Source organism: Salmo salar, chromosome 27 (assembly GCF_965601325.2).
Source record: "Salmo salar chromosome 27, fSalSal1, whole genome shotgun sequence".
Lineage (NCBI taxonomy): Eukaryota > Metazoa > Chordata > Actinopteri > Salmoniformes > Salmonidae > Salmo > Salmo salar.
This window is the reverse complement of record NC_138317.1, coordinates 40,507,501-40,535,385: the sequence shown is the minus strand read 5'-3', so window position 1 is coordinate 40,535,385 and position 27,885 is coordinate 40,507,501. Positions and strand designations below refer to the sequence as shown.

Below are 27,885 nucleotides of genomic sequence, written 5' to 3'. Positions count from 1 at the left end.
AAACAAAATAGCACAGTTCATTAAGAGCCCATAAAACGTCATCTATCCTCTCCGGCAACATTTGTCATAGTTGTTCATTTTCTTTGGTTATCTGCTTGAATTTTTTTGATTTGATAGGGAAGCTGAGAGGTCAAATATATTGTTTAGGTTTTCTACTGCCAAATTTACATCTTCACTATTACAGTGGAACGTTTTGTCCAGGAAGTAGCCTTAAAGGGATCGAATTTGTCGTTTCCTAATTGTTATTTGGTAGGTTTCCACACTATTTTCCTTCCATCTATAGCATTTCTTAATATTATTCAGCTCCTTTAGCTTTGATGCCTCATGATTGAGTATTGCTCTGTTGAAGTAGACTGTGATTTTGCTGTGATCTGATAGGGATGTCAGTAGGCTGATTTAGAAAGCTTTGGTAGACTCTGGGTTGAGGTCAGTGATAAAGTACTCTACAGTACTACTGCCAAGAGTTGAGCTATAGGTGTACCTACCATAGGAGACCCTCGAAGCCTACCATTGACTATGTATAGTTGAAGTTGGAAGTTTACATACACCTTGGCCAAATACATTTAACTCAGTTTTTCACAATTCCTGACATTTAATCGTAGTAAAAATTCCCTGTGTTAGATCAGCTAGGATCACCACTTTATTTTCAGAATGTGAAATGTCAGAATAATAGTAGAGAGAATTATTTATTTCAGCTTTTATTTCTTTCGTCACATTCCCAGTGGGTCAAAAGCGTCTCCTTCCTGAGCGGTATGACGGCTGCGTGGTTCCATGGTGTTTATACTTGCTTACTATTGTTTGTACAGATGAACGTGGTACCTTCAGGTGTTTGGAAATTGCTCCCAATGATGAACCAGACTTGTTGAGATCTACAATTTGTTTTCTGAGGTCTTGGCTGATTTCTTTTGATTTTCCCATGATGTCAAGCAAAGAGGCACTGAGTTTGAAGGTAGCCTTGAAATACATCCACAGGTACACCTCCAATTGACTTAAATGATGTCAATTAGCCTATCAGAAGCTTCTAAAGCCATGACATAATTTTCTGGAATTTTCCAAGCTGTTTGAAGGCACGGTCAATTTAGTGTATGTAAACTTCTGACCCACTGGAATTGTGATTTATAAGTGATTTATAAGTGAATTATAAGTGAAACAATCTGTCTGTAAACAATTGTTGGAAAATTACTTGTGTCATGCACAAAGTAGATGTCCTAACTGACTTGCCAAAACTATAGTTTGTTAACAAGAAATGTGTGGAGTGGTTGAAAAACGAGTTTTAATGACTCCAACCTAAGTGTATGTAAACTTCCGATATCAACTGTACATGCCCAGCGTCAAACAAAGCTTCAGGAGTTGTGATCCGTTTCTGTTGGTTATGTTGTCGTTGTTGTGCCTAGGGGGGCATATGGGGGAGGGAATGCTGTCACCTCCAGGTAGGTGTTTGTCCCCCTGTGTGCTGAGGGTGTCAGGTTTTTGTCCTATTCTGGTATTTAGGTCACCACAGACTAGTACTATGTCCCTGGGCCTGTAAATGGTTGATCTTCCCCTCTAGGATGGAGAAGCTGTCTTCATTAAGGGGATTCTAGTGTGGGGATATAGGTAGCACACAGGAGAATATTTTTCTCTGTTGAGATCATTTCCATATTAATTTCCAGCCAGATGTAAAACGTTCCTGTTTTGATTAATTTAATAGAGTGAGGTAGGTCTGCTCTATACCAAATTAGCATACTCCCTGATTCCCTTCCCTGTTTTACACCTGGTAGTTTGGTGGATGGGACAACCAGCTCTCTGTAACCTGGAGGGAGACCAGTGGGTCCATCTCCTCTATACCATGTCTTTCTCTCTCTGTCTCACACATACAGGTTGACTAGACAGACAGACAGGTTGACTAGACAGACAGACAGACAGACAGACAGACAGACAGACAGACAGACAGACAGACAGACAGACAGACAGACAGACAGGTTGACTAGACAGACAGACAGACAGACAGACAGACAGACAGACAGACAGACAGACAGACAGACAGGTTGACTAGACAGACAGACAGACAGGTTGACTAGACAGACAGACAGGTTGACTAGACAGACAGACAGACAGACAGACAGACAGACAGACAGACAGACAGACAGACAGACAGACAGACAGACAGACAGGTTGACTAGACAGACAGACAGACAGACAGACAGACAGGTTGACTAGACAGACAGACAGACAGGTTGACTAGACAGACAGACAGGTTGACTAGACAGACAGACAGACAGACAGACAGACAGACAGACAGACAGACAGACAGACAGACAGGTTGACTAGACAGACAGACAGGTTGACTAGACAGACAGACAGGTTGACTAGACAGACAGACAGACAGACAGACAGACAGACAGACAGACAGACAGACAGACAGACAGGTTGACTAGACAGACAGACAGACAGGTTGACTAGACAGACAGGTTGACTAGACAGACAGACAGACAGACAGACAGACAGACAGACAGACAGACAGACAGACAGACAGACAGACAGACAGACAGACAGACAGACAGACAGAGATTCAAACATAAAGACCAGCGAGGCTAAAACAGACTAGGCCAACATTTATCATCCATATAAAAATACGTTTAGCGATCTACTACTGACTCTTTTTAGCCAGAACAATAGGCTACCTGGTGAGATGATTCATCATTTTTATATTTCAGATAGGTTTGGGTGCCCACTGGAACTACATAGAAAATGACATTGAACCAACATGGAATAGACGTTGAATTGACGTCTGTGTGTCACACCCTGACCTGAGAGAGACGGTTTGTTTCTCTATGTGGTTAGGTCAGGGTGTGGGGTGGGCATTTTATGGAGTCTATTTATTTGTGTTGAGCTGAGTATGGTTCCTAATCAGTGGACAGCTGTCTATCGTTGTCTCTGATTAGGAACCATACTTAGGCAGCCTTTCCCCACCTGTTAGTTGTGGGATCTTCATTTTTGTACTGCTTGTTAAGCCAACAAGACGTTACGATTGTTGTCATTGTTTATTCTTTTGTTTGTAGTGTTCTGATTTATAATTAAATACAAAGATGAACACTCACCACGCTGCAGCTTGGTCTACTCCCTTTGACGGCCGTGACACTGTGCCCAGTGGATGGCTACTGGCTATATGCCTAAAGATAAGCCATTGTAACATCGCACAGCCTTCAACAGGATGGGATTAATATAATCATTTTTGGTTTTCGCTGTTTGTGGGTTTTATCTGGTTTTAACAAAACAATGTCTTTGCAATCATAATCTGTATGTCTTATTGCCAAATTCAGAGTATAAATAAAAATATAGTTATTAATCTTATAAACGTAGAATTAATTACTTTCTTATCAGTTCGGTGGATATTAGATTTGTAACACATCACGTCAGGCTTTCCACTATCTTATCTGCACTATCAAAACTCTTCCCTACTCCATGTGAGTGAGTGAGTGAGTGAGTGAGTGAGTGAGTGAGTGAGTGAGTGAGTGAGTGAGTGAGTGAGTGAGTGAGTGAGTGAGTGAGTGAGTGAGTGAGTGAGAAGAACCTATCAATGGATTTCATGTATTGTGTTTTGTATTTAGTAAATATTTGTTATTAATTATTTGAATAAATGTGTTAAAAGTAACTGCAAACTTTGACAGGGTTTTTTCTCAGAAACATGGTTTGGTGACACTCAGCATGTAATGGCAGGCAACGAGCTTATGATTTATTATTTAGAGTAGATAGATCACGGTGGACTCATTAGAAAACTAACATTCTCCTTGTTACAAAACTCCAATGTGACTGATTATGATGGCGCAAGTCACATATTCTGGAAAATGTATTATGATATTTGTGAGGAAAAACAGGGCTACCCGGCTGGCAACGAGCACTCTGCAGGCAGGCTGCCCTCCAAAGTGATGGCATAGGGGCAGGCAGGCAGGCTGCCCTCCAAAGTGATGTCGTAGGGGCAGGCAGGCAGGCTGCCCTCCAAAGTGATGGTGTAGGGGCAGGTAGGCAGGCTGCCCTCCAAAGTGATGGTGTAGGGGCAGGCAGGCAGGCTGCCCTCCAAAGTGATGGCATAGGGGCAGGCAGGCAGGCTGCCCTCCAAAGTGATGGTGTAGGGGCAGGCAGGCAGGCAGGCTGCCCTCCAAAGTGATGGTGTAGGGGCAGGCAGGCAGGCTGCCCTCCAAAGTGATGGTGTAGGGGCAGGCAGGCAGGCTGCCCTCCAAAGTGATGGTGTAGGGGCAGGCAGGCAGGCTGCCCTCCAAAGTGATGGCATAGGGGCAGGCAGGCAGGCTGCCCTCCAAAGTGATGGTGTAGGGGCAGGCAGGCAGGCAGGCTGCCCTCCAAAGTGATGGTGTAGGGGCAGGCAGGCAGGCTGCCCTCCAAAGTGATGGTGTAGGGGCAGGCAGGCAGGCTGCCCTCCAAAGTGATGGTGTAGGGGCAGGTAGGCAGGCTGCCCTCCAAAGTGATGGTGTAGGGGCAGGTAGGCAGGCTGCCCTCCAAAGTGATGGTGTAGGGGCAGGTAGGCAGGCTGCCCTCCAAAGTGATGGAGAACCAGCCCTGTCTCCCCATCCCCATACCCCTGAACCAGCCCTGTCTCTCCATCCCCATACCCCTGAACCAGCCCTGTCTCCCCATCCCCATACCCCTGAACCAGCCCTGTCTCCCCATACCCATACCCCTGAACCAGCCCTGTCTCCCTATCCCCATACCCCTGAACCAGCCCTGTCTCCCCATCCCCATACCCCTGAACCAGCCCTGTCTCCCCATCCCCATACCCCTGAACCAGCCCTGTCTCCCCATACCCCTGAACCAGCCCTGTCTCCCCATACCCCTGAACCAGCCCTGTCTCCCCATCCCCATACCCCTGAACCAGCCCTGTCTCCCCATCCCCATACCCCTTAACCAGCCCTGTCTCCCCATCCCCATACCCCTGAACCAGCCCTGTCTCCCCATACCCCTGAACCAGCCCTGTCTCCCCATACCCCTGAACCAGCCCTGTCTCCCCATACCCCTGAACCAGCCCTGTCTCCCCATACCCCTGAACCAGCCCTGTCTCTCCATCCCCATACCCCTGAACCAGCCCTGTCTCCCCATCCCCATACCCCTGAACCAGCCCTGTCTCCCTATCCCCATACCCCTGAACCAGCCCTGTCTCCCCATACCCCTGAACCAGCCCTGTCTCCCCATCCCCATCCCCCTGAACCAGCCCTGTCTCTCCATCCCCATACCCCTGAACCAGCCCTGTCTCCCCATCCCCCTGAACCAGCCCTGTCCACCCATCCCCATACCCCTGAACCAGCCCTACTCCCAACTGAAGAAGGAGGTGAGCAGCATTGTGTTGAATGACATGTCAGTTGGCATAATTGCAGGTACTGCAATGCATTGAGGACAGGAATGTGATTCTCCAGTCAGGAAACATCTCACTTGACACAGTGGCAGCCAATATCAATAGCCTTAAAGGAAGAGATGCAGGCTCTTAGAGATGAATGGGAGTCTCTCCTGTCTGAGGCAACACTGATTACTACGCAAATGGATGTTGCACCTCAATTTAGCAAGAAACACAGCCGCCAGAGGAAAAGGTGTTTTGGAACACAGTGTTTTTTACTGCTATGGACAACATCATAAGTGACTTGGGCACTAGGTTCCACACCACTGCAAAAATTGTAGAAGAATTTTCTGCTGTTCTGAAAGTTGGGCAGATTAGCGAGGATAAAGTCCCTTCTGTGTGTCAACCACTGATCATGAAGTATTCCAGAGATCTTACACCTGAGTTTTCATAATGAAGTAAGACACCTGAACACTGTATCTGCTGCCACTTTCCCCCCTAACTTGTCCCCCCTCTTGGTCTCCTGAATGCAATTTGTAAGATGCAGCTACAAAGTATATTTTGCACGCTGCCTGTGACTGTTGCTGGTGGCGAGAGAGCTTTCAGTAAGCTAAAACTGATTAAAAAAACTATTTGAGGTCCACTATGTCCCTGGACAGGCTTTGCAGTCTTGCCATGCTGCCCATTGAAAGTCAGTTAGCTAGAAAGCTGGACTTTATAGTCTTCCCTGTGGCTCAGTTGGTAGAGCATGGTGTGTGCAACGCCAGGGTTGCGGGTTTGATTCCCACGGGGGGCCAGTACAAACAAATGCATGAAATGAAATGCATGAAATGAAATGTATGCATTCATTACTGTAAGTCGCTCTGGATAAGAGCGTCTGCTAAATGACTAAAATGTAAATGTTCATAGACTTGATCAGTGACTTTGCTAGCAAGAAGGTTCGGCGCTGGGCTCTTGGTGAGTAAGGCTGAGCAAGGGCCGGTGATAACTGTTAAATGGCATGGCTATGGATATTGGATCACTACACAACATGATGCCCACAGGCTGAGAACAAGATATATCAAAGTAATGGCTGGATTGCCATAAAATTTGTTGTGCACAATCAAGACCCCAAGTGGAAGAAACCTATTGATTTGGTGACCTCTTGACCTTTCCTCTAGCGCCACCATCAGGCCTTTTCATTTCCATTTTGTTTTCCATTTCCACTTTTCCAGCTGTATATTTTCTAGTAGGTATGTATACTTAGTTCAAACATCTGCTGCTGATTTTAGTATTTTGTTTGTTATATCATTCTATAGATGATAATGTTAATGTATTTTAATTGAAGAGGTTAATGTATATTTAACTTATATTTATTTTAAGTTATTCATTAATGTTAAGAGAATTTTCCATTCAAGAACTTGACCATTAAAATTACATTTAGACTGTAAAAGATGGCCTTGAGCACTTTTCTTATAGAGGGTATCAGTCTTGCATCAAATAGTGAATTCCACTGTATGCAGAATGTTGCATGCACGTCTGCACGGTGTTATATTTTCACAGCTCACTGTCAGTAAATATCCTACAGTAAATATTGGACTACAAGAGAGTTGCAAGCCTGCAAAGGTAGAGTGATTTAAAGCTGTAAATGGGTCGATTGGCTTCTGGAGGTGTGTGGTTACAGGCAGGGTTGGTGTGGCCTGTGGTGGTGGGGCCCAATGTGATATATTTTCATGGGGCCCAAAATCTCTGCAGTGTGCAGTTCGGCAGTGTCAATTATGCTGTGTACTTTGAATTTATGCCAACTTTGTGTGTCGTAAATATGCTAGAAGTAAATATGCTAGACTAAAAGGCATCCATCCAACAACCTGTTTGGATAATGTGCTATTTTGTTTTCTGCCAATCTGCTGCTGCACATGTTATGTATTCTGTGGAATTGCATTAACGCGACATTGGGGGAAAAAATGTTGTAATTTCCCGACTCTTGTCAAAAACTATTTAGGGAAATGTGAAGAGTGGTCCCGGAACAGTTCTGGGATCCCAGTTACCCCTGTTATTCCCTAGTTTGCTCTGGGGTCCACAACTTTTTGGGAGTTGTGGGTCAAAAAGTTTCAAAACCACTGGGTTACAAGATAGTAGCAACAAATGGAATTGGCTTGGATACAGTAAGGCTTCTATTTTCACTGAAATTGTGATAGTCATTGTTAATAACTTTAGCATTTATTCCAGTTCAAAATATTTTTTTTGCTAAATTAATTTACTCATCGGATTATGCTACTTTCCCCTCTTCTTGTAATAATAGCTCAACTAGTCTGCCATCACAGTTGCTGTTTTTTTGTGGGTTTCCCTTTTTTGTTTGAGCACATGCCCCCCAAAAGGTGTGTGCATGGCCCTGCTGCTAAATGACCAAAATGTAAATGTATACAGTACCAGTCAAAAGTTTGGACACACCTACGCATTCAAGGGTTTTTCTTTATTTTTTTTTTTACTATTTCCTACATTGTAGAATAATAGTGAAGACATCAAAACTATGAAATAACACATATGGAATCATGTAGTAACCAAAAAAGTGTTAAACAAATCAAAACAGATTTTAGATTCTTCAAAGTAGCGACCCTTTGCCTTGATGACAGCTTTGCACATTCTTGGTATTCTCTCAACCAGCTTTATGAGCTAGTTACCTGGAATGCATTTCAATTAAACAGGTGTGCATTGTTAAAAGAGGTGTGCATTGTTTTTTAAATTTCTTTCCTTGAGCCAATCAGTCGTGTTGTGACAAGGTAGGGGTGGTACACAGAAGATAGGGAAAGGGGGATACCTAGTCAGTTGTTGAACTGAATATATTCAACCATGTCTTCTGCATTTAACCCAACCCCTCTGAATCAGAGAGGTGCGGGGGGCTGCCTTAATCAACATCCACGGCGCCCGGGGAACAGTGGGTTAACTGCCTTGCTCAGGGGCAGAACGACAGATTTTTACCTTGTCAGCTCGGGGATTCGATCCAGCAACCTTTCGGTTACTGGCCCAATGCTCTAACCACTAGGCTACCTGCTGCCCAAAGCCCTATTTAGTAAAAGATCAAGTCCATATGTGACCCGTTTCAGGAAACTAGGCGTACGTCGCGGGTCACTACTAACACGGGAGAGCCATTTGAACATAAACTTTTTTATTTGATCAAAATGCGTTTTATTGGTGCAGAAATGTCTTCTGGATCATGTTAACTTTAATGTGTCTTAATAACAAACTTGTATGCCATCTGTAAATACGAATAAAATTGTTAACCTCTTACATCTAGATGTTCCGCTAGCAGAACACCTCGCCAATATCCAATGATAGGGCGTGGCGCAAATTACAAACTCCTCAAAAATCCCAAAACTTCAATTTTTCAAACATATTACTATTTTACACCATTTTAAAGACAAGACTCTCCTTTATCTAACCACATTGTCCGATTTCAAAAAGGCTTTACAACGAAAGCAAAACATTAGATTACGTCAGGAGAGTACCCAGCCAGAAATAATCACACACCCATTTTTCAAGCTAGCATATAATGTCACAAAAACCAAAACCACAGCTAAATGCAGCACTAACCTTTGATGATCTTCATCAGATGACACTCCTAGGACATTATGTTATACAATGCATGCATGTTTTGTTGAATCAAGTTCATATTTATATCAAAAACCAGCTTTTTACATTAGCATGTGATGTTCAGAACTAGCATACCCACCGAAACTTCCGGGGAATTTACTAACAATTTACTAAATTACTCACGATAAACATTCACAAAAAGCATAACAATTATTTTAAGAATTATAGATACAGAACTCCTCTATACACTCGATATGTCCGATTTTAAAATAACTTTTTGGTGAAAGCACATTTTGCAATATTCTAAGTACATACGTATTTGAAAATCGCGCCACAGGATTCAACTGGCTGTTACGTAGGTGGGACGATTTGGTGCCACCTAGCCCAGAGAGGTTAAGTTAAAGTGCACTGTTAGCTAGCTAACTTTAGCTGGCTGGCTCGCTGGCTAACGTTATGTGTATGATCTTATCATTTGTATCTCAGAGCTGGGCTAGCTATAGACTAATGTTACCTAGCTAACGTTCAACCTGGATGGTTAGCGACCTGCAAATTCATGCAGGGTAGTAACGTCCAGAGTTGGGACTATGGTTCATTGTTTACCTACTGTAGCTAGCTAACGTTAGCTGGCTGGCTCACTAGCTAACGTTACGTGTATAATCTTATTATTCGTATCTCCGAGCCATTTGGTTGTCTATTCTAGCTACATTTGCTTGTCTAGTTTCGCTCTCGGAGTGTTCAGAGCGCACACTGGACTCTTTATCTGAGGAGTAGGGTTGATCCGAGCCTTCTGATCTAACAACAGCAGTCAAGCACCCAAGCTAACTGGCTAACGTTGGATAGCTTGCTAGCTACTTCCAGACACAAATGAGAGAACAGCTCATTCTGACCACTTTACTCACCCTAGCAGAGCTGGTTAGTCTATTTTAATGTTATCCAGAGTGTTGGCAACTGTGCTGCTGGAAAACGTTTAATTACTCTTTTTTGGCAACGTTTACTGACACCGGCCATGTTAAACGTGTGTTGAGCGTTCGTAAATTTGTCAGTTGTTCTGCGCTCTGGCACACTCAGACGAGAATGCTCTGAAAATGGAGTAGATAGGCAGAGCGAATTTATCAGCTACAGTTGATATCAGAAGTTTACATACACTTAGGTTGGAGTCATTAAAACACGTTTTTCAAGCACTCCACAAATTTCTTCTTAACAAAGTATAGTTTTGGCAAGTCGGTTAGGACATCTACTTTGTGCATGACACAAGTAATTTTTCCAACAATTGTTTACAGATTGTTCCACTTATAATTCACTTATAAATCACTTATAAATCACAATTCCAATGGGTCAGAAGTTTACATACACTAAGTTGACTGTGCCTTTAACTTCAATGGGATGGGGGCAGCATTGGGAAGTTTGGATGAAAAGCATGCCCAGAGTAAACTGCCTGTTACTCAGGCCCAGAAGCTAGGATATGCATATAATTGGTAGATTTGGATAGAAAACACTCTAAAGTTTCCAAAACTGTTAAAATAATGTATGTGAGTATAACAAAACTCATATGGCAGGCGAAAACCTGAGAAAAATCCAACCAGGAAGTGGGAATTCTAAAGTTTGTAGTATTTTAAGTGATCCAGTATCCAGTGTCTGTGGGGTCAGATTGCACTTCCTAAGGCTCCCAGTAGATGTCAACAGTCTTTAGAAGTTGTTGCAGGCTTCTATTGTGAAAGGGGAGAGAATAAGACTACTCAGAGCAAGTGGCTCAGCTGAAAGCCATGAGTTGTTTATCGCGCGTGTCCGTGAGCGCACCGTTCGTTCTCTTTCCTTTCTAATGAAAACGGTATTGTCCGGTTGAAATATTATTGAATATTTATGATAAAAAGATCCTAAGGATTGATTATAAACATCGTTTGATATGTTTCTACAAACTTTAATGGAACTTTTTTGACTTTTCGTCTGGATGTTGTGAGCGCACTTTGTGCCTTTGGATTACTGAACTAAACGCGCGAACAAAATGGAGGTATTTGGACATAAAGAGGGACTTTATTGAACAAAACAAACATTTATTGTGTAACATGGAGTCCTGGGAGTGCCACCAGATTAAGATCATCAAAGGTAAGTGATTAATTTAATCGCTATTTCTGACTTTTGTGAGTCCTCTCCTTGGCTGGAAAATGTCTATGGTTTTTTGTGGCTATGCGCTGTCCTAAAATAATCGCATGGTGTGCTTTCGCCGTAAAGACTTTTTGAAATCGGACACTGTGGTTGGATTAACAAGAAGTTTATCTTTAAAATGGTGTATAATACTTGTATGTCTGAGGAATTTTAATTATGGGATTTCTGTTGTTTGAATTTGGCGCCCTGCAATTTCACTGGCTGTTGTCGAGGTGGGAAGCTAGCATCCCAATGATACCAGAGAAGTTAAACAGCTTGGAAAATTCCAGAAAAAGATGTCATGGCTTTAGAAGCTTCTGATAGGCTAATTGACATAATTTGAGTCAATTGGAGGTGTGCCAGTGGATGTATTTCAAGGCCTATCTTCAAACTCAGTGCCTCTTTGCTTGACATCATGGAAAAATCAAAAGAAATCAGCCAAGACCTCAGAAAACAAATTGTAGACCTCCACAAGTCTGGTTCATCCTTGGGAGCAATTTCCAAACACCTGAAGGTACCACATTCATCTGTACAAACAATAGTATGCAAGTATAAACACTATGGGACCACGCAGCCGTCATACCGCTCAGGAAGGAGACGCGTTCTGTCTCCTAGAGATGAACGTACTTTGGTGCGAAAAGTGCAAATCAATCCCAGAACAACAGCAAAGGACCTTGTGAAGATGCTGGAGGAAACGGGTACAAAAGTATCTATATCCACAGTAAAACGAGTCCTATATCGACATAAACTGAAAGGCCGCTCAGCAAAGAAGAAGCCACTGCTCCAAAACCGCCATACTTTTTGGAGAAATGTCCTCTGGTCTGATGAAACAAAAATAGAACTGTTTGGCCATAATAACCATCGTTATGTTTGGAGGAAAAAGGGGGAGGCTTGCAAGCTGAAGAACACCATCCCAACCGTGAAGCACGAGGGTGGCAGCATCATGTTGTGGGGGTGCTTTGCTGCAGGAGGGATTGGTGCACTTCACAAAATAGATGGCATCACGAGGTAGGAAAATTATGTGGATATATTGAAGCAACATCTCAAGACATCAATCAGGAAGTTAAAGCTTGGTCACATATGGGTCTTCCAAATGGACAATGACCCCAAGCATACTTCCAAAGTTGTGGCAAAATGGCTTAAGGACAACAAAGTCAAGGTACTGGAGTGGCCATCACAAAGCCCTGACCTCAATCCCAGTTCCTGACAGAACTGAAAAAGCGCGTGCAAACAAGGAGGCCTACAAATCTGACTCAGTTACACCAGCTCTGTCAGGAGGAATGGGACAATATTCACCCAACTTATTGTGGGAAGCTTGTGGAAGGCTACCCGAAACATTTGACCCAAGTTAAACAATTTAAAGGCAATGCTTCCAAATACTAATTGAGTGTATGTAAACTTCTGACCCACTGGGAATGTGATGATAGAAATAAAAGCTGAAATAAATCATTCTCTCTACTATTATTCTGACATTTCACATTCTTAAAATAAAGTGGTGATCCTAACTGACCTAAAACAGGGAATTTTTGCTGGGAATAAATGTCAGGAATTGTGAAAAACTGAGTTTAAATGTATTTGGCTAAGGTGTATGTAAACTTCTGACTTCAACTGTATCAGAAATAGTGCAAATAGAATTATAGTCAACCTAAAACATTGTGATACAATTATGAATGTAGTTTATTCAAGTTTTAAACACATTTTCTGTATAAATAGCCTGTAAACTTCTGACTTCAACTGTATATCTATCGACAGTTGTTGCATTGACAATTGAAAGTCCCAGAAGGCATTTCTGCCAAAAAACTAAGAAGTGAAACCTAGTTTTCTGAAACGAGTCACATACAGCATGTGAAAATGAACATACGAAAATGAACTGCAAAGCACACTGGGTATTATTATTGGCTTTGTTTCAGGGTGGAGCTCATTAGAATAATACTCAGCATGCTTTGCAATTGTTAATTTTTACATATACTATTATATTATTTAATTTAGCGGACGCTCTTATCACACCATAGTGCCATCAGACTTCTGATACCAATGCAAGGTGAAAGGGGGCCACAAAATTGTGAACCGCTATAAAAAAAATGGTATTGAAAAGTAATTTGAAAATACAAATTACACCTCTTGAACGTATCTTGTTACAAAATACAGTTTAGCCCAGTGTCATACAAACGACTAAATACTCAAATAAATGTAACAGAAATACTGCCCATGACTACAGCACACACACACACACACAAATACTGTACATGACTACAGCACGCACGCACGCACGCACACACACACACACAAATACTGTACATGACTACAGCACGCACGCACGCACGCACGCACACACACACACACACACACACACACACACACACACACACACACACACACACACACACACACACACACACACACACACACACACACACACACACACACACACACACACACACACACACACACAGAAATACTTACTGAGACGTTGTAGATGGCCATGCCCACAGCGCGGTGGTCATTGATCTTCTCTGTAGATATAGACTTGGTCTCATAAGCCAGAAAAATCCCCAGGAGCAGCAGCAAGCCCTTATAACCATACACCACCCCTACAGAGGGAGGGAGGGAGAGAGAATGTGTTCACTAGGTTTTTAGTATTCACTGGCAGTAGCACCACACTCAGGCCTCATGTTAAAGGTAAGATGATTAACAGATGGGTTTAATGTACATGAAGTACAGAGGCTGAGACCTCTCTCCTTACAAAGCCTCCCTCCATTCCCCTCCCTCCCTCCCTCCCTCCCTCCCTCCCTCCCTCCCTCCCTCCCTCTCTCCTTACAAAGCTTCCCTCTCTCACTCCCTCCCTCTCTCTCCCTCCCCTCCCTCCATCCCTCCCTTCCACCCTCCCTCCCATCCTACTTACCTCCCTTTTTCCTTACCAAGCCTTCCTCTCTCCCCGCCTCTCTTACTCTCTCTCCCTCCCTTCCTTCTTCTCCCTCCCTCCCTCCCTCCCTCCCTTCCCGTCTCCTTACCAAGCCTTCCTCTCTCCCCGCCTCTCTTACTCTCTCTCTCTCTCTCTCTCTCTCTCTCTCCCCCTCCCTCCCTCCCTCCCTCCCTCCCTCCCCGTCTCCTTACCAAGCCAGGTGTTCATCTTGTCTGAGCTGCAGTGTTCCAGCAGAGGTTGGATCAGAACATCCAGGTCTCCTTTAGGGGCCTCTCTCACAAACTTCTACTCAGACAAACAGAAGAATAATGTTCTCTCACAAACTTCTACTCAGACAAACAGAGGAATAATGTTCTCTCACAAACTTCTACTCAGACAAACAGAGGAATGATCTCTCACAAACTTCTCCTCAGACAGAGGAATAATGTTCTCTCACAAACATCTACTCAGACAAACAGAGGAATAATGTTCTCTCACAAACTTCTACTCAGACAGAGGAATGATCTCTCACAAACTTCTACTCAGACAAACAGAGGAATAATGTTCTCTCACAAACTTCTACTCAGACAAACAGAGGAATAATGTTCTCTCACAAACTTCTACTCAGACAGAGGAATGATCTCTCACAAACTTCTACTCAGACAAACAGAGGAATAATGTTCTCTCACAAACTTCTACTCAGACAAACAGAGGAATGATGTTCTCTAACAAACTTCTACTCAGACAAACAGAGGAATAATGTTCTCTCACAAACTTCTACTCAGACAAACAGAGGAATAATGTTCTCTCACAAACTTCTACTCAGACAAACAGAGGAATAATGTTCTCTCACAAACTTCTACTCAGACAAACAGGAATAATGTTCTCTCACAAACTTCTACTCAGACAAACAGAGGAATAATGTTCTCTCACAAACTTCTACTCAGACAAACAGAGGAATAATGTTAACTCAAGGCTACTGCACTATAGCAGAACAGAGGGATAATGTTAACTCACAAACTTCTAGTCAGACAAACAGAGGAATAATGTTATCTCAAGGCTACTGCACTATAGCAGAACAGAGGAATAATGTTATCTCAAGGCTACTGCACTATAGCAGAACAGAGGGATAATGTTATCTCAAGGCTATTGCACTATAGTCATGTACACATTATATTTCATCATGATTTTTATAGATTCACAATTTGTTTTGTTTATTCCTTCATAGTACTATCTTAATAGGCTGGAGTTAACCAATAGTGATGCAGCTCTGAAAACAAACAGGAAGGGGAGAGACGAGAGAAGAAAAGAGAGGACAGAAAGAGAGGACAGAAAGAGAGAGAGAGACAGAGATGAGAGAAGAGAGGAGGACAGAAAGAGACAGAGAGAGACACGAGAGAGAGAGAGAGAGAGAGAGAGAGAGAGAGGAAGAGACAAGAGAAGGAGAGTCATGACTCATACCTCCACAGTGATGTGTAGACTAGAAGATCAACTATCTGACTCAGTGGTGAATTTAGGTATAGGATTTAGGTATAGGATTTAGGTATAGGATTTAGGTATAGGATTTAGGTATAGGATTTAGGTATAGGATTTAGGTACAGGATTTAGGTATAGGATTTAGGTATAGGATTTAGGTATAGGATTTAGGTATAGGATTTAGGTATAGGATTTAGGTACAGGATTTAGGTACAGGATTTAGGTATAGGATTTAGGTATAGGATTTAGGTATAGGATTTAGGTATAGGATTTACGTATAGGATTTACGTATAGGATTTAGGTATAGGAGACATGGGCAGCCGCGGCATCCTGCCGGGGGCGGCACGGGGCCCCTGCACAAAAAAAATCGTAATGGTAACATTTGCTCGATCGGTTTTCTATCGCTCATTTGCACGTCACGTCAATGATATCACGTCACCGTGTGGGACTGTGGGTCAATTAACCTGGTCGGCGTGGGCGCCCTGATTCTAGTTTGTGAGCTAGGCAGGCTACTGCCTGGGAAGGTCTCTCACTCAGAAGTACGAGATGGAGAGGGGGACAGGGGTAGGTTGACCTCAGGTCTCCCCACTGGAAGCCCGAGGTAGGGGGAGCGGGGGAATCTATCAAATAGCACACCTCTAACTTTGTACAGTGCTAATGCCTCTGAACGGGGGGTTCCCCATGGAGCCATACAAGCTAGAACCACCACTATCTGACTCATACCTCCACCGTGATGTGTAGAGGATCCACTATCTGACTCATACCTCCACCGTGATGTGTAGAGGATCCACTATCTGACTCATACCTCCACCGTGATGTGTAGAGGATCCACTATCTGACTCATACCTCCACCGTGATGTGTAGAGGATCCACTATCTGACTCATACCTCCACCGTGATGTGTAGAGGATCCACTATCTGACTCATACCTCCACCGTGATGTGTAGAGGATCCACTATCTGACTCATACCTCCACCGTGATGTGTAGAGGATCCACTATCTGACTCATACCTCCACCGTGATGTGTAGAGGATCCACTATCTGACTCATACCTCCACCGTGATGTGTAGAGGATCCACTATCGGACTCATACCTCCACCGTGATGTGTAGAGGATCCACTATCTGACTCATACCTCCACCGTGATGTGTAGAGGGTTAACTATCTGACTCATACCTCCACCGTGATGTGTAGAGGATCCACTATCGGACTCATACCTCCACCGTGATGTGTAGAGGGTTAACTATCTGACTCATACCTCCACCGTGATGTGTAGAGGGTTAACTATCTGACTCATACCTCCACCGTGATGTGTAGAGGGTTAACTATCTGACTCATACCTCCACCGTGATGTGTAGAGGGTTAACTATCTGACTCATACCTCCACCGTGATGTGTAGAGGGTTAACTATCTGACTCATACCTCCACCGTGATGTGTAGAGGATCCACTATTTGCCAGATCATGAGTGACAGGACGTCGATGACCAGCAGCACCCCCACGGTGGCGTAGAGTTTCCACGGCTCCAGGTGCTGCAAGGAATCATGGGAAATAGGAGGACTGGTCAGTTAGGATGTGTTTCGAATGGCACCCTGTATAGTGCACTACTTTAGCACCCTTTTCCCTGCAGTAAATAGGGCACTACTTTGGCACCCTTTTCCCTGCAGTAAATAGGGCACTACTTTGGCACCCTTTTCCCTGTACAGTGCACTACTTTGGCACCCTATTCACTGTATAGTAAACTACTTTGGCACCCTTTTCCCTGCAGTAAATAGTGCACTACTTTGGCAACCTTTTCCCTGCAGTAAATAGTGCACTACTTTGGCAACCTTTTCCATACAGTAAATAGGGCACTACTTTGGCACCCTGTTCCCTACAGTAAATAGTGCACTACTTTGGCACCCTTTTCCCTACAGTAAATAGTGCACTACTTTGGCAACCTTTCCGATAGAGTAAATAGGGCACTACTTTGGCACCCTGTTCCCTATAGTAAATAGGGAACTACTTTGGCACCCTGTTCCCTACAGTAAATAGGGAAAACCTGTGGAAACCCCTCCAGACCACCCCTCTACCCCTCTAGACCATCCCTCTACCCCTCTAGACCACCCCTCTACCCCTCTAGACCACCCCTCTACCCCTCTAGACCATCCCTCTACCCCTCCAGACCACCCCTCAACCCCTCTAGACCACCCCTCTACCCCTCTAGACCATCCCTCTACCCCTCTAGACCACCCCTCTACCCCTCCAGACCACCCCTCTACCCCTCTAGACCATCCCTCTACCCCTCTAGACCATCCCTCTACCCCTCTAGACCACCCCTCTACCCCTCTAGACCATCCCTCTACCCCTCTAGACCATCCCTCTACCCCTCTAGACCATCCCTCTACCCCTCTAGACCACCCCTCTACCCCTCTAGACCATCCCTCTACCCCTCTAGACCACCCCTCTACCCCTCTAGACCACCCCTCTAGACCACCCCTCTACCCCTCTAGACCATCCCTCTAGACCACCCCTCTACCCCTCTAGACCATCCCTCTACCCCTCTAGACCACCCCTCTACCCCTCCAGACCACCCCTCGACCCCTCTAGACCACCCCTCTACCCCTCTAGACCATCCCTCTACTCCTCTAGACCACCCCTCTACCCCTCTAGACCACCCCTCTAGACCATCCCTCTACCCCTCTTGAAATCCCTCTACCCCTCTAGACCATCCCTCTACCCCTCTAGACCACCCCTCTACCCCTCCAGACCACCCTTCTACCCCTCTAGACCACCCCTCTACCCCTCTAGAAATCCCTCTACCCCTCTAGACTACCCCTCTACCCCTCTAGACCACCCCTCTACCCCTCTAGACCATCCCTCTAGACCATCCCTCTACCCCTCTTGACATCCCTCTACCCCTCTAGACCACCCCTCTACCCCTCCAGACCACCCCTCGACCCCTCTAGACCATCCCTCTACCTCTCTAAACCATCCCTCGACCCCTCTAGACCACCCCTCTACCCCTCTAGACCATCCCTCTACCTTTCTAAACCATCTCTCTACCCCTCTAGACCACCCCTCTACCCCTCTAGACCACCCCTCTACACCTCTTGACATCCCTCTACCCCTCTAGACCATCCCTCTACCCCTCTAGACCACCCCTCTACCCCTCTAGACCATCCCTCTACCCCTCTAGACCACCCCTCTCGACCACCACTCTACCCCTCTAGACCATCCCTCTACCCCTCTACACCACCCCTCTCGACCACCCCTCTACCACTCTAGACCACCCCTCTACCCCATCCCTCTACCCCTCTAGACCACCGCTCTAGACCACCCCTCTACCCCTCTTGAAATCCCTCTACCCCTCTAGACCACCCCTCTACCCCTCTAGACCATCCCTCTACCTCTCTAAACCACCCCTCTACCCCTCTAGACCACCCCTCTACCCCTCTAGACCACCCCTCTACCCCTCTAGACCACCCCCATACCTCTCTTGACCACCCCTCTACCCCTATAGACCATCCCTCTACCCCTCTAGACCACCCCTCTACCCCTCTAGACCACCCCTCTACCCCTCTAGACCAACCCTCTACCCCTCTAGACCACCCCTCTACCCCTCTAGACCATCCCTCTACCCCTCTAGACCACCCCTCTACCCCTCTAGACCATCCCTCTACCTCTCTAAAGCATCTCTCTACCCCTCTAGACCACCCCTCTAGACCACCCCTCTACCCCTCTAGACCATCCCTCTACCCCTCTACACCACCCCTTAGACCATCCCTCTACCCCTCTAGACCACCCCTCTACCCCTCTAGACCATCCCTCTACCCCTCTAGACCACCTCTCTACCCCTCTACCCCTCTACACCACCCCTCTCGACCACCCCTCTACCACTCTAGACCACCCCTCTACCCCATCCCTCTACCCCTCTAGACCACCCCTCTACCCCTCTAGACCACCCCTCTACCCCTCTTGACATCCCTCTACCCCTCTAGACCATCCCTCTACCCCTCTAGACCACCCCTCTACCCCTCAAGACCATCCCTCTACCCCTCTAGACCACCCGTCTAGACCACCCTTCTACCCCTCTAGACCATCCCTCTACCTCTCTAAACCATCCCTCTACCCCTCTAGACCACCCCTCTACCCCTCTAGACCACCCCTCTACCCCTCTAGACCACCCCTCTACCCCTCTTGACATCCCTCTACCCCTCTAGACCATCCCTCTACCCCTCTAGACCACCCCTCTAGACCACCCCTCTACCCCTCTAGACCACCCCTCTACCCCTCTAGACCATCCCTCTAGCCCTCTAGACCATCCCTCTACCCCTCTAGACCATCCCTCTTCCCCTCTAGACATCCCTCTACCCCTCTAGACCACCCCTCTAGACAATCCCTCTACCCCTCTTGACATCCCTCTACCCCTCTAGACCACCCCTCTACCCCTCTAGACCATCCCTCTAGACCACCCCTCTACCCCTCTAGACCACCCCTCTACCCCTCTAGACCACCCCTCTACCCCTCTAGACCATCCCTCTACCCCTCTAGACCATCCCTCTACCCCTCTAGACCACTCCCTCTACCCCTCTAGACCACCCCTCTACCCCTCTAGACCATCCCTCTACCCCTCTAGACCATCCTTCTACCCCTCTAGACCACCCCTCTAGACCACCGCTCTACCCCTCTAGACCAACCCTCTACCCCTCTAGACCACCCCTCTAGACCACCCCTCTAGACCACCGCTCTACCCCTCTAGACCATCCCTCTACCCCTCTAGACCACCCCTCTACCCCTCTAGACCATCCCTCTACCCCTCTAGACCATCCCTCTACCCCTCTAGACCACCCCTCTACCCCTCTAGACCACCTCTCTAAACCATCCCTCTACCCCTCTAGACCACCCCTCTACCCCTCTAGACCATCCCTCTACCCCTCTAGACCACCCCTCTACCCCTCTAGACCATCCCTCTACCCCTCTAGACCATCCCTCTACCCCTCTAGACCATCCCTCTAGCCCTCTAGACCACCCCTCTACCCCTCTAGACCATCCCTCTACCCCTCTAGACCACCCCTCTAGCCCTCTAGACCACCCCTCTACCCCTCTAGACCATCCCTCTACCCCTCTAGACCACCCCTCTAGACCACCCCTCTACCCCTCTAGACCACCCCTCTACCCCTCATGACATCCCTCTACCCCTCTAGACCATCCCTCTACCCCTCTAGACCATCCCTCTACCCCTCTAGACCACCCCTCTACCCCTCTAGACCACCCCTCTACCCCTCTAGACCACCCCTCTACCCCTCTAGACCACCCTTCTAGACCATCCCTCTACCCCTCTAGACCACCCCTCTACCCCTCTAGACCATCCTTCTACCCCTCTAGACCACCCCTACTAGGATTTACGTATAGGATTTACGTATAGGATTTAGGTATAGGCGACATGGGCAGCCGCGGCATCCTGCCGGGGGCGGCACGGGGCCCCTGCACAAAAAAAATCGTAATGGTAACATTTGCTCGATCGGTTTTCTATCGCTCATTTGCACGTCACGTCAATGATATCACGTCACCGTGTGGGACTGTGGGGGTAGACCATCCCTCTACCCCTCTAGACCACCCCTCTACCCCTCTAGACCATCCCTCTACCCCTCTAGACCACCCCTCTACCCCTCTAGACCATCCCTCTACCCCTCTAGACCATCCCTCTAGACCATCCCTCTACCCCTCTAGACCATCCCTCTACCCCTCTAGACCATCCCTCTACCCCTCTAGAAATCCCTCTACCCCTCTAGACTACCCCTCTACCCCTCTAGACCACCCCTCTACCCCTCTAGACCATCCCTCTAGACCACCCCTCTACCCCTCTAGACCATCCCTCTACCCCTCTAGACCACCCCTCTACCCCTCCAGACCACCCCTCGACCCCTCTAGACCACCCCTCTACCCCTCTAGACCATCCCTCTACTCCTCTAGACCACCCCTCTACCCCTCTAGACCACCCCTCTAGACCATCCCTCTACCCCTCTTGACATCCCTCTACCCCTCTAGACCATCCCTCTACCCCTCTAGACCACCCCTCTACCCCTCCAGACCACCCTTCTACCCCTCTAGACCATCCCTCTACCCCTTTAGACCATCCCTCTACCCCTCTAGAAATCCCTCTACCCCTCTAGACTACCCCTCTACCCCTCTAGACCACCCCTCTACCCCTCTAGACCATCCCTCTAGACCATCCCTCTACCCCTCTTGACATCCCTCTACCCCTCTAGACCACCCCTCTACCCCTCCAGACCACCCCTCGACCCCTCTAGACCATCCCTCTACCTCTCTAAACCATCCCTCGACCCCTCTAGACCACCCCTCTACCCCTCTAGACCATCCCTCTACCTTTCTAAACCATCTCTCTACCCCTCTAGACCACCCCTCTACCCCTCTAGACCACCCCTCTACACCTCTTGACATCCCTCTACCCCTCTAGACCATCCCTCTACCCCTCTAGACCACCCCTCTACCCCTCTAGACCATCCCTCTACCCCTCTAGACCACCCCTCTCGACCACCACTCTACCCCTCTAGACCATCCCTCTACCCCTCTACACCACCCCTCTCGACCACCCCTCTACCACTCTAGACCACCCCTCTACCCCATCCCTCTACCCCTCTAGACCACCCCTCTAGACCACCCCTCTACCCCTCTTGACATCCCTCTACCCCTCTAGACCATCCCTCTACCCCTCTAGACCACCCCTCTAGACCACCCCTCTACCCCTCTAGACCACCCCTCTACCCCTCTAGACCATCCCTCTAGCCCTCTAGACCATCCCTCTACCCCTCTAGACCATCCCTCTCCCCTCTAGACATCCCTCTACCCCTCTAGACCACCCCTCTAGACAATCCCTCTACCCCTCTTGACATCCCTCTACCCCTCTAGACCACCCCTCTACCCCTCTAGACCACCCTCTACCCCTCTAGACCACCCCTCTACCCCTCTAGACCACCCCTCTACCCCTCTAGACCATCCCTCTACCCCTCTAGACCATCCCTCTACCCCTCTAGACCATCCCTCTACCCCTCTAGACCACCCCTCTACCCCTCTAGACCATCCCTCTACCCCTCTAGACCATCCTTCTACCCCTCTAGACCACCCCTCTAGACCACCGCTCTACCCCTCTAGACCAACCCTCTACCCCTCTAGACCACCCCTCTAGACCACCCCTCTAGACCACCGCTCTACCCCTCTAGACCATCCCTCTACCCCTCTAGACCACCCCTCTACCCCTCTAGACCATCCCTCTACCCCTCTAGACCATCCCTCTACCCCTCTAGACCACCCCTCTACCCCTCTAGACCACCTCTCTACCATCCCTCTACCCCTCTAGACCACCCCTCTACCCCTCTAGACCACCCCTCTAAACCATCCCTCTACCCCTCTAGACCACCCCTCTACCCCTCTAGACCATCCCTCTACCCCTCTAGACCATCCCTCTACCCCTCTAGACCATCCCTCTACCCCTCTAGACCACCCCTCTACCCCTCTAGACCATCCCTCTACCCCTCTAGACCACCCCTCTAGCCCTCTAGACCATCCCTCTACCCCTCTAGACCATCCCTCTACCCCTCTAGACCACCCCTCTACCCCTCTAGACCACCCCTCTACCCCTCTAGACCACCCCTCTACCCCTCTATGACATCCCTCTACCCCTCTAGACCATCCCTCTACCCCTCTAGACCACCCCTCTACCCCTCTAGACCACCCCTCTACCCCTCTAGACCACCCCTCTACCCCTCTAGACCACCCCTCTACCCCTCTAGACCACCCTTCTAGACCATCCCTCTACCCCTCTAGACCACCCCTCTACCCCTCTAGACCATCCTTCTACCCCTCTAGACCACCCCTCTACCCCTATAGGATTTACGTATAGGATTTACGTATAGGATTTAGGTATAGGCGACATGGGCAGCCGCGGCATCCTGCCGGGGGCGGCACGGGGCCCCTGCACAAAAAAAATCGTAATGGTAACATTTGCTCGATCGGTTTTCTATCGCTCATTTGCACGTCACGTCAATGATATCACGTCACCGTGTGGGACTGTGGGGGTAGACCATCCCTCTACCCCTCTAGACCACCCCTCTACCCCTCTAGACCATCCCTCTACCCCTCTAGACCACCCCTCTACCCCTCTAGACCATCCCTCTACCCCTCTAGACCATCCCTCTAGACCATCCCTCTACCCCTCTAGACCATCCCTCTACCCCTCTAGACCATCCCTCTACCCCTCTAGAAATCCCTCTACCCCTCTAGACTACCCCTCTACCCCTCTAGACCACCCCTCTACCCCTCTAGACCATCCCTCTAGACCACCCCTCTACCCCTCTAGACCATCCCTCTACCCCTCTAGACCACCCCTCTACCCCTCCAGACCACCCCTCGACCCCTCTAGACCACCCCTCTACCCCTCTAGACCATCCCTCTACTCCTCTAGACCACCCCTCTACCCCTCTAGACCACCCCTCTAGACCATCCCTCTACCCCTCTTGACATCCCTCTACCCCTCTAGACCATCCCTCTACCCCTCTAGACCACCCCTCTACCCCTCCAGACCACCCTTCTACCCCTCTAGACCATCCCTCTACCCCTTTAGACCATCCCTCTACCCCTCTAGAAATCCCTCTACCCCTCTAGACTACCCCTCTACCCCTCTAGACCACCCCTCTACCCCTCTAGACCATCCCTCTAGACCATCCCTCTACCCCTCTTGACATCCCTCTACCCCTCTAGACCACCCCTCTACCCCTCCAGACCACCCCTCGACCCCTCTAGACCATCCCTCTACCTCTCTAAACCATCCCTCGACCCCTCTAGACCACCCCTCTACCCCTCTAGACCATCCCTCTACCTTTCTAAACCATCTCTCTACCCCTCTAGACCACCCCTCTACCCCTCTAGACCACCCCTCTACACCTCTTGACATCCCTCTACCCCTCTAGACCATCCCTCTACCCCTCTAGACCACCCCTCTACCCCTCTAGACCATCCCTCTACCCCTCTAGACCACCCCTCTACCCCTCTAGACCACCCCTCTACCCCTCTAGACCATCCCTCTACCCCTCTAGACCATCCCTCTACCCCTCTAGACCACCCCTCTACCCCTCTAGACCATCCCTCTACCCCTCTAGACCACCCCTCTAGCCCTCTAGACCATCCCTCTACCCCTCTAGACCATCCCTCTACCCCTCTAGACCACCCCTCTAGACCACCCCTCTACCCCTCTAGACCACCCCTCTACCCCTCATGACATCCCTCTACCCCTCTAGACCATCCCTCTACCCCTCTAGACCATCCCTCTACCCCTCTAGACCACCCCTCTACCCCTCTAGACCACCCCTCTACCCCTCTAGACCACCCCTCTACCCCTCTAGACCACCCTTCTAGACCATCCCTCTACCCCTCTAGACCACCCCTCTACCCCTCTAGACCATCCCTCTACCCCTCTAGACCACCCCTCTACCCCTATAGACCATCCCTCTACCCCTCTAGACCACCCCTCTACCCCTCTAGACCATCCCTCTACCCCTCTAGACCACCCCTCTACCCCTCTAGACCATCCCTCTACCCCTCTAGACCATCCCTCTAGACCATCCCTCTACCCCTCTAGACCATCCCTCTACCCCTCTAGACCATCCCTCTACCCCTCTAGAAATCCCTCTACCCCTCTAGACTACCCCTCTACCCCTCTAGACCACCCCTCTACCCCTCTAGACCATCCCTCTAGACCACCCCTCTACCCCTCTAGACCATCCCTCTACCCCTCTAGACCACCCCTCTACCCCTCCAGACCACCCCTCGACCCCTCTAGACCACCCCTCTACCCCTCTAGACCATCCCTCTACTCCTCTAGACCACCCCTCTACCCCTCTAGACCACCCCTCTAGACCATCCCTCTACCCCTCTTGACATCCCTCTACCCCTCTAGACCATCCCTCTACCCCTCTAGACCACCCCTCTACCCCTCCAGACCACCCTTCTACCCCTCTAGACCATCCCTCTACCCCTTTAGACCATCCCTCTACCCCTCTAGAAATCCCTCTACCCCTCTAGACTACCCCTCTACCCCTCTAGACCACCCCTCTACCCCTCTAGACCATCCCTCTAGACCATCCCTCTACCCCTCTTGACATCCCTCTACCCCTCTAGACCACCCCTCTACCCCTCCAGACCACCCCTCGACCCCTCTAGACCATCCCTCTACCTCTCTAAACCATCCCTCGACCCCTCTAGACCACCCCTCTACCCCTCTAGACCATCCCTCTACCTTTCTAAACCATCTCTCTACCCCTCTAGACCACCCCTCTACCCCTCTAGACCACCCCTCTACACCTCTTGACATCCCTCTACCCCTCTAGACCATCCCTCTACCCCTCTAGACCACCCCTCTACCCCTCTAGACCATCCCTCTACCCCTCTAGACCACCCCTCTCGACCACCACTCTACCCCTCTAGACCATCCCTCTACCCCTCTACACCACCCCTCTCGACCACCCCTCTACCACTCTAGACCACCCCTCTACCCCATCCCTCTACCCCTCTAGACCACCCCTCTAGACCACCCCTCTACCCCTCTTGACATCCCTCTACCCCTCTAGACCATCCCTCTACCCCTCTAGACCACCCCTCTAGACCACCCCTCTACCCCTCTAGACCACCCCTCTACCCCTCTAGACCATCCCTCTAGCCCTCTAGACCATCCCTCTACCCCTCTAGACCATCCCTCTTCCCCTCTAGACCACCCCTCTAGACCACCCCTCTAGACAATCCCTCTACCCCTCTTGACATCCCTCTACCCCTCTAGACCACCCCTCTACCCCTCTAGACCATCCCTCTAGACCACCCCTCTACCCCTCTAGACCACCCCTCTACCCCTCTAGACCATCCCTCTACCCCTCTAGACCATCCCTCTACCCCTCTAGACCATCCCTCTACCCCTCTAGACCACCCCTCTACCCCTCTAGACCATCCCTCTACCCCTCTAGACCATCCTTCTACCCCTCTAGACCACCCCTCTAGACCACCGCTCTACCCCTCTAGACCAACCCTCTACCCCTCTAGACCACCCCTCTAGACCACCCCTCTAGACCACCGCTCTACCCCTCTAGACCATCCCTCTACCCCTCTAGACCACCCCTCTACCCCTCTAGACCATCCCTCTACCCCTCTAGACCATCCCTCTACCCCTCTAGACCACCCCTCTACCCCTCTAGACCACCTCTCTAAACCATCCCTCTACCCCTCTAGACCACCCCTCTACCCCTCTAGACCACCCCTCTACCCCTCTAGACCACCCCTCTACCCCTCTAGACCATCCCTCTACCCCTCTAGACCATCCCTCTACCCCTCTAGACCATCCCTCTAGCCCTCTAGACCACCCCTCTACCCCTCTAGACCATCCCTCTACCCCTCTAGACCACCCCTCTAGCCCTCTAGACCATCCCTCTACCCCTCTAGACCATCCCTCTACCCCTCTAGACCACCCCTCTAGACCACCCCTCTACCCCTCTAGACCACCCCTCTACCCCTCATGACATCCCTCTACCCCTCTAGACCATCCCTCTACCCCTCTAGACCATCCCTCTAGCCCTCTAGACCACCCCTCTACCCCTCTAGACCACCCCTCTACCCCTCTAGACCACCCCTCTACCCCTCTAGACCACCCTTCTAGACCATCCCTCTACCCCTCTAGACCACCCCTCTACCCCTCTAGACCATCCTTCTACCCCTCTAGACCACCCCTCTACCCCTATAGGATTTACGTATAGGATTTACGTATAGGATTTAGGTATAGGCGACATGGGCAGCCGCGGCATCCTGCCGGGGGCGGCACGGGGCCCCTGCACAAAAAAAATCGTAATGGTAACATTTGCTCGATCGGTTTTCTATCGCTCATTTGCACGTCACGTCAATGATATCACGTCACCGTGTGGGACTGTGGGGGTAGACCATCCCTCTACCCCTCTAGACCACCCCTCTACCCCTCTAGACCATCCCTCTACCCCTCTAGACCACCCCTCTACCCCTCTAGACCATCCCTCTACCCCTCTAGACCATCCCTCTAGACCATCCCTCTACCCCTCTAGACCATCCCTCTACCCCTCTAGACCATCCCTCTACCCCTCTAGAAATCCCTCTACCCCTCTAGACTACCCCTCTACCCCTCTAGACCACCCCTCTACCCCTCTAGACCATCCCTCTAGACCACCCCTCTACCCCTCTAGACCATCCCTCTACCCCTCTAGACCACCCCTCTACCCCTCCAGACCACCCCTCGACCCCTCTAGACCACCCCTCTACCCCTCTAGACCATCCCTCTACTCCTCTAGACCACCCCTCTACCCCTCTAGACCACCCCTCTAGACCATCCCTCTACCCCTCTTGACATCCCTCTACCCCTCTAGACCATCCCTCTACCCCTCTAGACCACCCCTCTACCCCTCCAGACC

At 49.0% G+C, this 27,885-nt stretch overlaps 1 protein-coding gene across 1 annotated transcript in view; it reads right to left on the bottom strand.

Moving 5' to 3' along the window:
• Nucleotides 1-27,885, bottom strand: part of LOC106589056 (gamma-aminobutyric acid type B receptor subunit 1) — a 145,136-nt gene that overhangs the window by 34,658 nt on the left and 82,593 nt on the right. The window contains exons 13-15 of the mRNA XM_082970245.1: nt 16,834-16,941; nt 14,150-14,243; nt 13,499-13,626 (exon numbers count right to left, since the gene is read on the bottom strand). Of these exons, the coding sequence (XP_082826371.1) occupies nt 13,499-13,626; nt 14,150-14,243; nt 16,834-16,941 (330 nt within the window). The remainder of the gene's footprint in view (nt 1-13,498; nt 13,627-14,149; nt 14,244-16,833; nt 16,942-27,885) is intronic.